This window comes from Monodelphis domestica, chromosome 7, assembly GCF_027887165.1.
Source record: "Monodelphis domestica isolate mMonDom1 chromosome 7, mMonDom1.pri, whole genome shotgun sequence".
NCBI lineage: Eukaryota > Metazoa > Chordata > Mammalia > Didelphimorphia > Didelphidae > Monodelphis > Monodelphis domestica.
In genome coordinates this window covers 13469531-13487468 of record NC_077233.1, presented here as the reverse complement: position 1 = coordinate 13487468, position 17938 = coordinate 13469531, and the positions used below count along the sequence as shown (strand labels likewise).

The following is a 17938-nucleotide window of genomic DNA, read 5'->3' as shown; positions in this document are numbered from 1 at the left end:
CCTGGGCAAGTCACAGCCTCAGGCAGCTTCAGTTTCCTCATCTATAAAATGGGGAAATAGACTCCCTCCAACCACAATAAAGATGGCAAAGCACTCTAGAAATGGGAGTCATTGCTCTCTATGGAGGTGTAAATGTCTATGTCTGGATGTGCACATGCAGGGAGGGATGCACACACACGCCTCCCTGTGGAAGATCTAGAAAGAAAGATTCAGTCTTCATGGGGTGGGGGTGGGGGGTCTAAATGAACCCATTTGACGAGGACATCGTTGGAGCTACATCGAACCCTGGAGCTCTACTAAGCCTCCTCCATGAAAATCAGCTCATGAGACTCTAGAGATTTAGCATTGGTCTGTCAGGGTTTGAGCGACGTGTTCTCTCTCACTGTCAAGGTCACGGAAAGCCGGGATCTCAGGCCAGTTCAAACCACAGAGAATTCAGAGGTCAAAGGGGAGATGCAGGGGCCATGACAGTGGTACCCACTGTGCCTATGATGTAAGAAATGGAGCAAACGTGTGTCCTTAAAAAGGAAAGCGACATGGCTCAAGTGGATCGAGAGCCAGGCCCAGAGATGGAAGTCCTGGGTTCAAATATGGCACTAGCTGTGTGACCTTGGGCAAGTCACTTAACCTCCATTGCCTGGCCCCTACTGCTCTTCTGCCTTATACACAGTATTGGTTCTAAGATGGAAGGTAAGGATTAAAAAGAAAAAACAAAATGAGAACAAGAGACAGCAGATCGTGTCCAAAGGGGCTTGGTGAAGCCCTCCAGTTAGAAATTATGGTCCAGTGACCCCAGAGGAATGGGTATCATTGAGAAGTTGCCATCTCCCTCATTGGAGGGAGGGGTCATATTACTGAAATCTCAATCACTCAAAGTAAACGGAATCTAATTCATTAGATTGGGATGAATCTGACAAAGAGATCAACATAGCCACCAAGATAAGTTGGCACAGCTTTTCTCATTGTTTTAAAATAAGAATTCTTGGGGGGCAACTGGGTGACTCAGTGGATAGAGAGGCTTAGAGATAGGAGGTCCTCAGTTCTAATCTGGCCTCAGTCACTTCCCAGCTGTGTGACCCTGGGCAAGTCACTTGACCCCCATTGCCTAGCCCTTACCACTCTTCTGCCTTGGAACCAATACAGAGTGTTGATTCCAAGATGGAAGGTGAGGGTTTTAGGGGGAAAAATAGGTCTTGGAGTCAGACAGGGCTTTAAAAGGCCATCTGGCTTAGTTTTTTACCACCAGACTGGCAAAGTATTTTTATACTGATTATTTTGCCTTAATGTTAATACCCATATTGGTAAAGTATTATTATACTCATATATAATACAAATACAAGGTAACTGAGGCTTGTAGGGGGTAGGTGACTCACCCAAGGACACCTAGGAGAATGAAATCTAGAACCCAGCTCCCCTTCCTGTTTTCCAAGTAGCATGCTATTGTCCATGGCTCCAGGTACATGATATTGTCATTTCTGGGTGCAACCTGAAGCTGGAGAGTCCCTTTGCCTTCCTCCCCCCCCCCCGTGCCACCTTGCCCCCATCCTTCTTCTAACACCTCAACCTGCCAAGAGCCTCCTCCCACCACCTGCCCCTGACACAAGCTTCCCCTCCCTTCTCTTGGCTGGAGCTTGAGCTTGCCCCTTTCCCCAGCGATGAGTTAATAGGAAATAGGATTTACTATATTGCCTGCTTGGAGCATGAAGGAAAAGGCTGCGGTCATATTGTAGTGCTCCATGGACATGAACAGCGTGTTGGTCACAATGCACAGTGTGACGATGAGCTCCGTGAAAGGGTCCTTCACGATATACTCTACCAGATTCTTGAACTTCACCCAGGGCGGCCAGCATTCCCAAATCAGGTACTTCTGAGCAAAGCGGATCCAGCAAGGAGGGCACCTCTGCTCCGACTCTTCAAGTTCTGAATGATAAGATAGGAGGCGACCCGTGAGCGCCCATTACAAATCAAAAGAAAGAATTTCTACCAACCACAGAACAGAAAGTAACTCAGCATCCGAGCTAGGAAGGTCCTCATAGGGTTGCTATTTTTTTTTTAAACCCTTAACTACCATCTTGGAGTCAATACTGTGTATTGGCTCCAAGGCAGAAGAGTGGTAAGGGCTAGGCATTGGGGGTCAAGTGACTTGCCCAGGGTCACACAGATGGGAAGTGTCTGAGGCCAGATTTGAACCTAGGACCTCCCATCTCTAGGCCTGGCTCTCAATCCACTGAGCTACCCAGCTGCCCCCTTTTAGGGTTGCTATTTTTTGGAAGAGCTCAAGGGATGGAAATTCCAAACATCTCTCTATCCCTTGGTCCCAGGGACCGTGTCAATGGTCATGTCAGCGTTTAGGCAGTCCCTCTCCATATTTATCTGAATTCTCTCTTGTTGCCCTGATGAAGATTCTTGGCTTTCTCAGGAGATATGACACTGCGGGATAGGGTTGAATTATAAAAATGCTTCAAAGACTTGATCAAGTGACTCCTAGTCTTCTTGTGTCCAGGACAATCCATCCCAACTTTCAGTCCTATCTTAAGGTAAACTGCATTGATTTTGCCTGGACCCACTCTGGTTTCTCCATCTCCCTAGTCCAGTGATGGCAAACCTTTTAGAGACCAAGTGCTCAAACTGCAGCCACCATGCCACATGTGAGCCATCTCCTTACCCCATTCAGGGGAGGGAGGAAGCACTTCCATTGGGCTATTGGGCAGAGGGGTGGGTGATGTCAGAAATGTCCTCAGGCATGGTGGAGAGGGGGAGGGAAGCAGCCCTTTCCAGCACACATGCCATAGATTCACCAGCATGGCCCTATTCAATGGTTGGGAATCTCTTTCTGATGGCATCTCCCAAACTCACTGACCCATCTCTCTAGACCTGCCCCGAATTTCCTCCTGCCTCATAGAAAGAAGGTAGAGTTAACACATGTACAAACATGAGTCTGGAGAGCTGGTCTTTGGAACTCCTTTTCTCTGTGTCACTCATAGTTCTCTGACCAGACTTTGTTCATTTATAAAAGGAGAGAAAAAGAAAAGGGAATGGGGATCTCCAGACTAAGTGTTCTAATTTCTGAGTTCATACTTATTTCTATGCAGCAAACACTTACAAAAACCTATCTCTAACCCTAAGTGTTCATTGATTGATTATTTTACAGGTGAGGAAAATGAGGCACACATAATTTAAGCCCCTTATCCAGTTGGTAATCTTAAGAAGCAAGATCTGAATTCAAGCCTTCTTGACTTGAAACCCATTACCTCATTATTATACCTCTTGATAAGGTTTAGATATCAAGCCTCTCCTCTCCTTTCCTCTCCTCTCCTCTATCTGTACTTCAATATAACTGGTTTTCTCTGTAATCCTATATATATGTGTATATATATATATATATATATATTTATATGTTTCTATATAATTTCATGCCTTTCAGACCACAATCCCGAGAATGGGCCCATAGTGGTTCCTCTCCCCCTCAATAAGCATGGCAAATTTCTTCCCTATCCTTTTGCCTCCTGTGCCCAAAGGGAGGAGGGTTAGGAAAGCCATCAGCCACACCCAGAGTTTCCCCAAGTTTATTTTCAAAATGTATTCCTTAACCCCCTGAAGAACTTCTCTAAAACGTAAAGGTGATCAGGTAGACCTGACTTACGTGAGGACTTTCCCTCTACCCAGAGATGTCCTTTATCTAACGCCTACCTAAAGGTCGCCACCCCTGCCATGAATTTGGTGGAAGAGCCACCTGCAGAGTGAAGGTCCCCCAAGGGATGTCTTTTCGTCACCCATTATCACAGCTCATGGCGGACTGGTCTCCTTCTTCCTTGGGGATGTTCCTGTTTCTGTCTTTGGGAGTAATTTCTTCCTGTTGCCATTTTGGGACGGGCATGCCCCTCCGACCAACTGACTCAATCACCCTGAAGCAGTTTCCCAAGATAAATCCAAGGACCCGAAAGGCCAAAATTGACATTTATTTAGTGCTTTACACACAAGTGAACCTTAGGGCCAGGTGCTTGGAGGGAGGTGCTGTGCTGTTCCCATTTGGCAGGTGAGGAGACCAAGGATGTGGTAAAAGGGAAGGGACATGCCCGTGTTTTCACATGGCTAGCAGGGGTCAGAGGCAGGATTTGAACCCTTAACTTTCTGCCTATGGGCCCAGATCTTTCTCTACCCAGCCAGGCTCTGCTTTGCACGATCTCTCCTGTCACTGATCTGCTCTGCCCTGGGCATCCTCTGATCTGCAAGGACAGCTAGCTTCACTCCTGAGGTCAGGTAGGTACCTAACAGGCGTGTTTAGGGGATTTGGTTCTTGTGGCAGGAACAATCTGGTTCAAATTAAACCTTTGGGAAATAATATCTTTATCATAGCACCAGAGATTTAGAGCTTGAATCTCTTAGAGTTTAGCACAGTGCCTGGCACATAGTTGCCATTTAATAAATGTTCACATTCATTGATTATTTTACAGATGAGGAAACAGAGTCATGCATAAGTTAAGTGACTTGCCCAAGGAGTGCATTTAAGAAAGAAGATTTGAACCCCAGGCCAGTGTTGTTATCACACTTTGCTCTTTGGTCTAGATGGCAGATTCTTGCCCTGGGGTCCATGAACTTGCCTTTAAAAACCTTGAATTTTAGCTTTTTTCACTCTAATTAGTTTCCTCTGTATTTTATTTTATGTCTTTAAACCATAGTTCTGGGGAGGGATCCACAGACTCCATCAGACTTCAGCCCAAGGGGGTCTGTGACATGAAAGATTAAGTGCTCTGCTCTACAGACATTACCAGGCCACCATGATGAATACACATGCGCCAGTGAGGGCCTCATTCTGCAGGTGGAGGAAAGCTACATTCTCTATCCTCGCCAGCTGACCGAAATCCACTCCAGTGGCACCGTTTAAAGAGACCTGGGCATCCTCTTTGGTGACTTGCTGTTGGGAGTCACACACACGCTACTCTTCTGATGCCTCATGTTGGCACTGGGGCCACCCTGGGTCCTCCAAAGCAATGCCAACAGAGAGCAAGCTGGGGCTAACGCTGATTTATTGAGGACTTTTGGAATTTGCTTTCTAGATTTCAAGGATCTGGTTTCTATTCCTGTCACTGGTATAGTCTCTTATTCTCTACTTAGAAGCCTCTCAATTGTCTAGTCCCAGTTTCCTCACCCTTCGGGCCCAGTTATCCAAGTGGCTCATCTCCTGATGCCTGCTTGAAGGATGCTGTCATTCCCAGCCACCCTTACATCTTTCTCTGTCCGCATACTAAGGCTAAATGCTTGGCCTGTCAGAAAAATTCATATACCCAAGACATCAAAGCTCTACACTGATCGTGCATTTTGCTCAGAGCATTGAGGGTAGAAGTGGCATGAGGAGTCCAATTATTTTTGGTAACAGAGTGCTAAGCTCTACTGTTTCTTTGCTTCTGAAGGATTATAGGCATGGTCAGGAGGCTCTGCATTGGCTGCCTTAGGGCAAAGATCTAATGACCCTGCCCTAGTTAGAGCTCTGCCTCCATCTGGAGTCCTAACTCTATTACTTCCAGATATAACTCTAGGCTTTTCCTTTGCTTTTGTTTTTGTATGTCCAGTGCTTAGCTTTTTTTAGGGGGTTAGTCCCATGATTTCATTGGTATAAAGAACTCCCAGTGAGAAAATGCTCTCTATCACTGCAGCTTGGCCAATATTCTATATGTTAAATTCTCATGAGACAGAGTAATTTAGGTCCCTGATGGGTTGAAGAACAGCTGGTATGAGTCAGACAGAGGATTTGAACCTATGTCTTCCTAATTTGAAGCTAGCTTTCTATCCACTATGCTATACTGTCTTGCTACTTGGCACATAGTAGGTGCTTAATACATTCTTGTTGAGTTGAATAAAATGGAGTTCCCATTCCTCTTGTTCTATTCTTATTATCCAGCTCTGGATCTTTATAAAGTTAGTCATTTCTCTGATTCATGCTGACATATTACTCTACATGACATAACATAGGCCTTAGTCAAGTTTTTATAATACACCAATGTGGGAGGTGGGGGTGATTGCTGATTAACTTCCATAAAGAAGTGAGAGGCTCTTTTTGCAAACATTATGATGGTATATGTGGAACATCTTAGAGATTCAATTAAAAAGTTAGTTGAAGCTATTAATAACTTTAGTAAAGTAGCAGGATATAAAATAAACCCACATAAATCATCAGCATTTTTATATATTACTAACAAAGTTCTGCAAGAAGAGATAGAAAGCAACACTTCATTAAAATAACCAGAGATGGAGTAAGATAATTAGGAGAATATCTGCTCAAACAAATCTACAAACATAATTATAAAACTCTTTTTTTGTATAAAACTCTTTATACAAATAAAGTCAGCCTTAAATAATTGGAAAATATTAATGTTCATGGACGGGCAGAGCCAATATAATTAAAATTACAATTCTACATAAACTAATCTACTTATTTAATGCTATTCCAATTAAATTACCCCAAAATATTCATATTTAGTTAGAAATACTAATAACAAAATTCACTTGAAAGGACAAAAGATCAAGAATATCAAATTAGTTAATGAAAAAAGATGTAAAAAAAGGAGTTCTAGCAGAAACAAATTTTAAACTGTATTATAAAGCAGCAACTATCAAAACAACCTGTTCCTGACTAAGAAATAGAAAGGTAGACCAGTGAAACAGAACAGAATACAACAAATAGTAGTAAACGATTATAGTAATAGTGTACTTGGCAAAAGTATAGAGCCAAGTTTTTGGACTCACTATTTGGTAAAAGTTGCTGGGACAATTAGAAAGCAATTTGGCAGAAACTAGGTAAAGACTAATTTCTTATACCATCCCAAAGATCAAAATGGATAGATGACCTAGACATAACAGGAGATATCATATGCAAATTATAAAACAGGGACCATGTAGATTTATGGATAGAAGAGGAATGTATGAGTAAGCAAGGGATGGAGGACATTGTAAAAATATAAAATGGATTATTTTGACTACGTTAAATCAGAAAGTTTTCATACAAATAAATCGATTGTAGCAAAGATTAGAAAGGAAGCAGAAAAAAAAAAGATGTGAGACACAAGGTCACATTGGTATGATAAGGAAACCCTGGCTTTGAAAGACATTAACTGGTAGTGGTTCTTAGCAAAGACTAATGAAAACATCAAAGGGAATGCATTAAAATGAGACACTTTACCCTCGAGGACAGAAGTAATGATACTGACTACACTCATTGCCCTTTTCACTCGGAATGATTCATCAAAATACTCTGCAGACAAGGTGTGGGCTGTCAGTGCATTCTTCTTCTTGGTCTCCTCAGAAGTCTGTGGACACACAAACGCACAGTTAGGGATGGATCATCAAATGGGACTCGCTTAGCATCATCTCTGGTAGGGAAGGGTGATGGCTTGTCAACTTGAGGTGAGATGTAAATGGTGTGGGAAAGAAGTAGCTGTGGGCAGCAGAATAGTGGCTTCTGTGAAGTTGTGGGGATATCAGAGAACTTGTAATCTTTTCCCCTTTGGCTTCTCTCTGTCCTTGGACAGTTCTTCCTGGAACCCACATTTAAGGAGTGCGCCTAGACCAGCACTCCATACTTCTTCCACCATGCCTCCCTTGCTAGGTGCCTTTGTTTCCCTACTCCCTCCCCTTTAAATCAACCTTTTGTGTGTTGTATTACCTCCCCCCCCCCCAATTATAAGTAAGTTCCATGAGAGTAGTGGCTATCTTGGCCCATAATAAGGACTTAATAAATGTTTGTTGAGTTGACCAAATTGGAGATCACCCAGTTTCATCCCCATTGTAGAAAGTATTTCTGAAGTTGATGGGAATTTGGACTGGGTGATCCTTTAGATTCCTTCAAACCTCATGCTTCCATGTTTCCACTTTATTTTACAAATAAAAAATGTCGCAAAGGGGAAAGTGACTTCCTTAATGTCACACAATTGGTTAGTAGTCAAGCAAGGACAAGAACTCAGGTGGCCTGACCCTTCCATTCCTAGTACTCCTTCTATTTCTTCTTGACATGGTTTCCAGTACTCACTGTTCTGGTGGACCTAAGACAAGTGGATAGTCTGAGTAATTCACAAATTGGAAATTGATCTCTTGAGGAAAGGTGAGTTGGAATTACTACTAAGGACACAAGAGGGAGTGAGACTAGAACTATAGGGATTATGGAATGTGAAGCACAATCAAAGAAATTAGAGATGAAGGGCCAGAAATAAAGTTGAGGGTAGAGGTGAAGAGACAGATTGGGAGAGCAGTCTTCAATGATAAAAAGGGTTTTCTTGGGACAGAGCAATTTGGTCTATTCTTCTTGGCTCGAGAAAAGAGAATCAGGGTCAATGGATGGAAATCTCAAAGAGAAAAACTTAAATTTGATGGTGGGAAAAACTTCCTAATGATCTGAGTTTCCCCAAAGTGGAATGGGCTATCTGAAGACAGTGGGTCTTCCTGTCCCACACTTAACTTATTTAAGCCAAAGGAAGATTTCCATTTGTCAAAGATGCTGGCTAAGGCATTCCTACTAAGGGTAAGGCAAGTCTTGTCCCTCTCAAAGAATTAGATTCTTCCACTCTAAATCCTAATTGGCTTTCCCACTTACCATATCTATTTTTCCAGATGTTTCAGTAGCCCCTGAGGATGTGACATTCCCAGAAGCAGGGTCTCCACCAGGCAAAGAAGCTTTCCCATTGCATTCTCCAGGGTTGCTTGACTCTTTGGCATCCTGCCTGGCAACAGGTGTGAGAGATTGAGGTGAGAGGATCCTTTGGTTTTGCGTACTCATACGTTGTCCCATGTGTGCCAAAAGCAAAGACCCTCGACGACTCCCATTCTCCCTGCCAGAGATCTTCTCATCATCAGTAAAGACAGAGTCGAGGCCATCTTGACTCTTGAGAGTAAAGTTTCCATAGCTGTACCTTCTCTTGGTTGAGTTGCCACTGGGACCATAGTTAATGTTAAGGAAAGGCTGGGCATCGCCCCAATGGAAAAAAGCAGAAAGCAATATTAGAAACAAATCTTAGAGAATGAAAAACCATCCTTAATCTAAATTGCCCCTTTCTCATTATTCTCTGGGAAAATCTTTTGCCCCTGAGCTTTGTCCCTTCTCCTTGCCTCAAATTTAATCTGCCAAATAACTTCATTCTTTTATTTATTTTTGTTCTAGGCTCCAATAACCCATAAGTCTCGCGTTTCTGTTGGTGTGAGTGGCCCCCCTCACTTCCACATAACATTATGATTCCTTTACAACTATGTGGCTACTTCTTGTCTTGAAGGGTTAGAGCTCTACTTTAGTTCCACACAACTAAACAAACACTTATTAAGTACCTACTATATACAAGGTGAAATGCAGTGCAGTACTGAGACTAGAGAGCTGGATTCAAATTCTGGCTATGTTATCTTGGGCAAGTCTCTCTCTTTTTTTTTTAAACCCTTACCTTCCGTCTTGGAGTCAATACTGTGTATTGGCTCCAAGGCTGAAGAGCGGTAAGGGCTAGGCAATGGGGGTCAAGTGACTTGCCCAGGGTCACACAGCTAGGAAGTGTCTGAGGCCAGATTTGAACCCAGGACCTCCCATCTCTAGGACTGGCTCTCAATCCACTGAGCTACCCAGCTGCCCCCTTGAGCAAGTCTCTTAACCTCTCAGTGCCTTAAGCAACTCTCTGAGGCAATAACCTTTTAGATAAGTTGCCAATATGCGCCAGTGAAGGCAGTTTTCCCACAAGAAGTTCCTTGTGCTGAAAAATCACAAGTACGGACTATAGGTGCCAGTGTTAGAAAGACAACAGGAGTTGGCATTCTGCTGGGGCTGGCCTCAAGGAGCTTCCACACAAGAGCCTAGGCTCTTCTCCATGCCACAAGGAGGTATCAGAGAGAAGACATAGAGCTGAGAGGAACCAGAGGGGCCATCAAATCCAATCCTTTGATTCCTGACAAAAGTCTACCGTGTATTATTAAGAAGATGGTTAGTAAACATGTAGAAAATGAAGTACTGATCACAGAGTCAACATGACTTCATCTACATGTCAGGCTAACTTCTTTTCCTCTTTAGAGTGAATTACTAGGAGGGCTGTGCTGGAGCAAGCTGAGAGCCGATAGTTAAATTTTCGGTGTGAGCATTTATACTTAGAAAATGCTGCAATGCTATCTATCAGTTTGACTTACTGTTTTGTTGATGGTCTAAACTTAAAAAATGTTAACAATTCAGATTAAAGTATGTACTGTGCATTTTCCCCAAGAGAACTGGTTGTTAAATATTTACCAATATACTCTTGATGCCAAAGTTGCTATATTAGAGGAATGCTTTGATTATAATTTACCTAGATTTTAACAGGATATTTAACAGAATTGTACAGATGAGAAAACCCAAAGGGCACTGACCCAGTAGAATAACATTAGTGATTAAAAGTGGAGGTAAAACTGATGGAATAATAACGATAATAATAATGATGATGATGATGATGATAAAATTTATACAGTTTTGGAAGGTTTGCAAAATGTTTTATATATCTATTCTCATTTGATCCTCACATCAATCCTGTAAAGTAGGCTCTATTATGATCCCCATTTTACACAGAAAGAAACTAAGGCTGAAAGATATTAAATGACTTATCTAGGGTCACACAGATAGCTAGTAAGTATCAGAGGTGGGATTGAAAATAAGATTTTGTGACTCTAATTCTCTATTCCAGGGTTCTTAATTTTTGTGTGTGTCTTGGACCCATTATAGTTCTGAGGAAGACTATGAACCCATTCTCAGAATAATGATTTTAAATAAGTGAAGAAAATGCTAAATTTCAGTTAGAGATCAGCAAAAATAGAATTGTGATTTTCTCCCATTCAAGTTCAAGGACCCTCCAGAAATCTAGCCGTGGATTCCAAGTTCAGAAATCCTTTATTAGGGGACAGAACCAATATGGTATGATAAAATCAGCATTCTTGCCAAACTCTTCCAGCAAATTCCTCTAAAGCAACTTAAAGAATGTGCCAAACCAAAATATGAGAGGGCAAGTCAACAAAAAGTCACAGTGAGTCATTTTTTTCCAACCCATATCAGCTTAGGAAGATAGAAAAAGGTCTAACGACATTGGGGTAGGGGCTGGTAGGGAACATGGCATGAAAGACGTGGCACTATACTGACTCTATACTGACTATGGGCTGTGGTAGCTCCAGTGGGCACTGGAAGTAGCTAAGCACTGAGGGTCAGTAAAGGGACTAAATACCTGATAAGAAGGTGATCCCAGGAATCCCTGTAATGCTACTGGGAGTAGGAAAAAGTTCTATATAGTAGCTGTGCCACCCATTATTCAGTTCTAGATTGTGGTTCCAGGATAGAAAGGAGTGTAAGTCTTAAGAATATCATCGTTATTAGGCCAGTTAAAAGGAATTTACTTAGAGGCCATGAATGTGAATCTATTATGCTAAGATGTTCTCCAAAGAAGAACAGAAGGGTAAGAAAGAGGGATGCACTGAAAGAAAGGGAAATAAAAAAGGGGAAGTGGGGGGACATTATCACATAAAAGGAGCCATGTAAGGAAGAGTTTTATAGGGGAAATGAGGAGAGCAGGCAATACTTAAAATTCACTCTCCTCTGAACTGGTTCACACACACACAGAGTTAGGTATAGAAAATCATCTTACCCAACAGGGAAATAAGAGGGCTAGGAATTAAGAGAAAGTGGGAGGAGATGATGAGAGGGAGGTTTAAGGAAGGCAGTGATTAGAAGGAAAAGAGATATTTGAGGAGGGGACAGAGTAGAAAAGAGAAGAATAAACAAAAGAGTAGGAATGCGGAAAATACACAGTAAACATAACAGTGAATGTGAATAGGATAAACTCACCCATAAAATGGAAGAAGACAGCAGAATGGATTAGAAACAAGAATCTAACAATATTTTGTTTACAAGAGACACAGTGGATACAGAAAGATTCACAGACAGTTAAATAAGGGTCTGGAACAGAATTTATTATGCTTCAGCCAAAGTGAAAACAAAAAAGAATTTTACCAAATAAATCTAACTCTCTGGAAGAAAAAAATGTAGTAAAATAAAACAAATGACAGTATCAGAAATAGAAGTTAGAATTTTGTCAGAATAGAAAAATATGCATAATTTAAAAAACCAAAAAGAATTATGAAGAAAAGAAATTAGCAAAATTAAGAGACAAAAGAAATTGATCCAACTAAAGACATGTAGACAAAATTATAATAAAACACAAAAGTTTAGAAATATATTAGGAGAATTTTATAGAACAATGTTTTTATATCTCATGCCCAAGCTATAAAATAAATCGATTCAAAATTATAAGAATGAAATATTTTTCCAATTGATAAATGGTCAATGGTTATGAACCAGAGGTTTTGGGTAGGAAAAATGCTTGATAATTGGAAGAAATCGTGTTAAAATAACCTAAATCAGGGGGCAGCTGGATAGCTCAATGGATTGAGAACCAGGCCTAGAGACGGGAGGTCCTAGGTTCAAATCTGGCTTCAGCCACTTCCTAGCTGTGTGACCCTGGGCAAGTCACTTGACCCCCATTGCCTAGCCCTTACCACTCTTCTGTCTTGGAGCCAATACACAGTATTGACTCCAAGGCAGAAGGTAAGGGTTTAAAAAAAATAACCTAAATCACTAATAATTGGAGAAATTCAAATTAAATACCTCTAAAGTTCTACTTCACAACCATCAGATGGTCAAAATTGACCAAAAATAAAACTGACAAATGTTGTGGAAAAACAGGCACATTATATACACCAAAATTCACTATGTTTTTTATTGTTACAGTCATGGAAAGCAATCTAAGACACTAAATTCGTGCATACCCTTTGAATGAGTAATATATATATATATATATATATATATATATATATATATATATAAAATATAGAAAGAGGAAAAAGATCTACATGTTCAAAAATAGAGCAGTTCTTTTTTTTGTGATGGCAAAGAATTGGAAAGTAAGGGGAGGGTAGGTGCCTCTCAATTGGGGAATGGGCAAACAAATTATGGTTTATGAATTTAATGGAATATTATTATGCTGTAAGAAATGATAGCTAAAAGGATAATTTCAGATGAAGTTGGAAATACTTGTATGAACTGATGTAAAATGAAGAGAAACAAAGAGAATAGGGTTTTTTGGTAATATCAACATTATAAAAATGATTAATTTTGAAAGACTTAATATTCTGATCAATTCAATAACCAACTGATTCTAATGATAAAGAATGCTACTCATTTTCTGAAAAAGGATAGATTAATATACAAAGTGAGATAACTTTTTAGATTTGATCAATATGTGTATTTATTTTGCTTACCTATGCTTATTTGTTACAATGGCTTCCTTTTTTTTGTAGTGAGGGAGGGGGCAACGTAGGAAGGAGAAAAAAAAAGGCTTGATAATTGAAAAAAATTATCTTAAAATAAAAAATTAAATAATAGATTTGATGAACTGTAAAATTATATTACCAAAAGAGAATAATGGAAGGCATGATGGAAAGAGAAAAATAAAGTTATAATCATGAAATTGGAAACAGATTTGGAAGTAAGATAAAGTGATATATATGTATAAACAAACAAACAAATAAATAAATTATGTATATAATATATATGTATATATGAAGGACAAATAGGAGAAATAACATTTAACAGTATAAGAATTACTATTTTCCCTGAAAACCGTGAAGAATCTGAACTTTAGATTCTGATATTATGAAAGAAATCCCCCCCCATATGAAGAGATTACCAAAATGAGGAATTCTCAAAAGATATGAACCCCAAATTCAAATCACCCAGATATATCATTAAGCCTCAATAATATAACAAAAAGGAATAAACCTACAAACATCCAAAATCAAAGGTATTATATATAATGGCCATTTGAATCTCACAAGATTAAAAAAAAACAACAACAGGAATTTGAACATTATATATAGAAATGTAGGGAAATGAAGGGAATTCCAAGTGATTTAATCACTAGATAGAATCACAATGATGAACTATTAATGTGCTATCAAGTATTAATATCTTCATCCATTTCTTTACACTGTGAAGACCTTTTTCTTACAGTATCAGAAGGGGCAAAGCCATTGGCTGGGCTGAAATTGACCAAGCCCCTGAGGGTCCCTGAGAGGCTGAGATGGGGACTCTGAATGCGGTTCTGTCAGGAACCTATAATCCAGGAGGAACCCAGATTCTACTGGAGGGAGGATAATTGATCTTTCCTCTTCCTCTACCCCTAATTTCATAGCAGTTATATCAAAAGGAGAAAACCTATTTATTTATTTATTTATAAAAACCTTTACCTTCCATCTTGGAGTCAATACTGTGTATTGACTACAAGGCAGAAGAGCAGTCAGGGCTAGGCAGTGGGGGTGAAGTGACTTGTCCAGGGTCACACAGCTAGGAAGGGTCTGAGGCCAGATTTGAACCCAGGACCTATCATCTGTAAGCCTGGCTCTCAATACACTGAGCCACCCAGCTGGCCCCCAGATAATCAATTTAAGAAGTGAAGAGTAAGTCTGAGATAGTTCTGGGCCACCTAGGAGGGAACAGAAGCATTCTCCTCAGGCAGACATGGGAAACAGAAAGAAATCTTAAAGGAGTGTCACCTCTGGCTTGCTATGAACTCCACAAATAGCTCGGCTCTGGCTCTTAAGAATCTAGATGTGGAGAGGACCAGATCCTGGATGTTCCGCTGAGTCACTGGGCAGAGAAACTATGTCCAAGAAGGTTCTTTAGGAAGAGCACCCAAAGAAAGAAAGGACGCTTTAGCCAGATGCCTTGGCCCCAATGCTTCCATCTTAGGGGGATACTTTACTCTCTCTCTTCCTTTAAGTGATGCCCACTGTCCCCATGGAAACCACCTGCCTCGGTGGGGGAGAGCATCCAAGGTTCATGGGAGGAATGTTTAGTAGCTGCTGTTCTTACTGTTGCATCGTAGTAAGTATCATGTGGGAAGCACACTGGTGGACGATTGGGGGCTGTCATTTTTAGGGATGAATGCCTACCGGGAGTCGGCCAGACCCTGGGAGGGGGAGGAGGGAGCTGCCCGCTAGGAATCCAAGGTCTGAGGACGAATGCAAGTGGAGGGAGCATCCCGGAAGAGGAGAAATAGAGCACCCTCAAATTAGCCTCCCAGCGTTCCTTTTAGAGACAAAAGACTGACGTAAAACAATCAAGAGAACTTTGAAAAATTCATGGACAAAAAAGCCCAACACGAAGCTTTTGACTCAAAACCAAGAGAAGCCTCCAACTAAACTGGGTCATAAAGCTCAATGCTGTAATTAATTAGCGCGATCTTTACAATGGTGACTAACTAATTGCTATGTTAGTACCATTGCCACAGGAGGATTCAACAAAACAAAATGGTAGCATTGTTTGGCAAACTACTGAATGACACGATTAGACTCAGGACAAAAAGGGAGAGGATGTTACAAATGGATTTATTATTGGCCGTTACAGTCTGAAAAAGAGGGAAGGCAGAGGCGTGAATGGGCAAGAGGGGCTCCCCTGTGATTTTACTGCAAGAAGGAACTTCTCTCCTGTCATGCCAGTTGCCAGCTTTCTGGAATGTATTGTCTTGGAGCTCTCAGAAGTCAAGAGACTTTCCTGGGGACTCAGAAGCAGGAGAAATCAAAATGGAACCTGGAAGCAGGTCTCAGACCTTATCCACTCTTCCTGGCTATCTCTCTACCAAAGAAGCTCTCCTAAAAACCAAGCCAGGGGAGCCTCTTCAGCTTATAGAGATACCTATTTATCCACAGAGATAGAGCTGCTTAGTTAGTGGAAGGGTGATGTTAGAAGATGAGTATTTGAAGGTAGCTCCCAATTATTATTTTTTACATTAGTGGGGAGAGAGGTATATATACTTTTGAGTGTGTTACATTTGGTAACTAAGGCATTTTTGCCTGGCACAAGGAATAGTTTAATTTAAAATAGTAAAAGATAGAAAAGTAACAATTATAAACCTTAATCATAAACATATTGAATTCTAGAAAAGGATTATTGAAAGAATAAGAGTTATTGTGTGGATTAAAGATAATCTGAGGGGGCAGCTGGGTAGCTCAGTGGATTGAGAGCCAGGCCTAGAGATAGGAGGTCCTGGCTTCAAACCTAGCCTCAGACCCTTCCTAACTGTGTGTCCCTGGGCAAGTCACTTCACTCCCATTGCCTGGCTCTTACCACTCTTCTGCCTTGGAGTCAATACACAGAATAGATTCCAAGACAGAAGCTAAGGGTTTTAATAAACAAACAAACTAAATAAAATAAAACAAAATACCCTTCCTGGGGGGCAGCTGGGTGGCTCAGTGGACCAAGAGCCAGACTCAGAGATAGGATGTCCTGGATTCAAATCTGGCCTCAGACACTTCCCAGATATGTGACCCTGGGCAAGTCACTTAACCGCTATTGCCTAACCCTGACCACTCTTCTGCCTTGGAGTCAATACACAGTACTGATTCCAAGATGGAAGGTAAGGGCTTTTAAAAAAAATAAGGATAATCTGAAATTATATTGCTTACTCATCTCATATTGATGGGTGTGATTAGATTTAAGATAATGGATGGACTAAAGCTTCCCAAGCTTCAATTAATCACAAAGATCTAGAGATTTGGTGATATGACTTAACAAAGTCAAATTGAATTTGGAAAGCTTTAAGAGAGCTACATGAGGGAATTATATTGAAAGGTACCATTAATATCTAGTAACCTAGTGGCAAAGTGCTAAGTGTATAATGGGACACTTAAATTAATTTCAAAAATATTTAAAGGGAAAGTCAATAATAAGGGGAGATTTCAATACCTCAGTATTGGAATACAATAAATTAAACAAAATGAAGTTGTAGATTAACATGGTATAGAAAAACATTTAATAAACTTATAAGGAGAAGCATAAAGAAAAATAATGAAAGAAACATTTTCTTCCAGATATGCATTTGAATCACACAGATAAATTGGAATACTTATAAAAATGATCACGTATTTGAAAACAAAGGAAAAATAATTTGTCACACGTATATTCCCCAAACAGTGAAAGATGGAATTCTATCTATGTCTTTAAATATAGTTCTGATCCTCAAAATTGTCAGAAAAAGAAAACTTTAGATCCATATCATCAATGAACATCACTATAGAACTACTCAATTAAATACTAACAAGTAGAATATAGTAATATATTAGAGAATCATTCATTATGATCAAGTGGGGTAATTGTGATCAACTAGGAACTCAGAAATTGTTCAGTACCAGGAAAGTGATCAGGATAAAAAAATTATATTATGAAAAAAAAGCATAAAACTTAAAGATTGTGTCAATAACTGGCAAAGAAATACTGACAAAATAGCATATCCATTAATTTTTTAAAAAATAATTAAGGAGTATAGGAATGGAAGGATTTGTCCTCATCACAGAATTCCCCCTAACTACCCCCCCCCCCCAGCATTTATCAAGACTTGCCAGTATAGATTATGGAAAATTTTAGAAGTTTCTCACTAAATAGAAGAGCTGGTCATTCGAACTATTCCACACATATGGAAACACTAGCTATAGCAAAAAGATGAGGAAAAAAATCAAAGAAATAAAAATAGAAGCTATATAGAGGCTAACAGAGGGGGTGCAAATATCTTTGTTTGCAGATAGTATGACCATATGTTTAGAACCAAAAACATTTACCAAAATAATATATAGTTTCCATATTATAGTAGGATATACTATGAATCTGAAGAAGAAAAGGAGAAGAAAAGATAGATAGACAGACAGACAGACAGACAGACAGATAGATAGATAGATAGATAGATAGATAGATACGTAGATACATAGATGCATAGATAGACAGATAGATAGACAAATAGATAGACAGATAGGTAGATAGATAGATAGATAGATAGATAGATAGATAGATAGATAGATACGTAGATACGTAGATACATAGATGCATAGACAGACAGATAGAGAGAGAGAGAGA

The 17938-nt window shown here is 40.1% G+C and overlaps 1 protein-coding gene across 1 annotated transcript in view; it reads right to left on the bottom strand.

Annotated features, from left to right (window-relative positions):
- Nucleotides 1–17938, bottom strand: part of SCN10A (sodium voltage-gated channel alpha subunit 10) — a 98116-nt gene that overhangs the window by 40764 nt on the left and 39414 nt on the right. Inside the window, exons 12-13 of the mRNA XM_056804224.1 lie at nucleotides 7178–7304; nucleotides 1682–1920 (exon numbers count right to left, since the gene is read on the bottom strand). Of these exons, the coding sequence (XP_056660202.1) occupies nucleotides 1682–1920; nucleotides 7178–7304 (366 nt within the window). The remainder of the gene's footprint in view (nucleotides 1–1681; nucleotides 1921–7177; nucleotides 7305–17938) is intronic.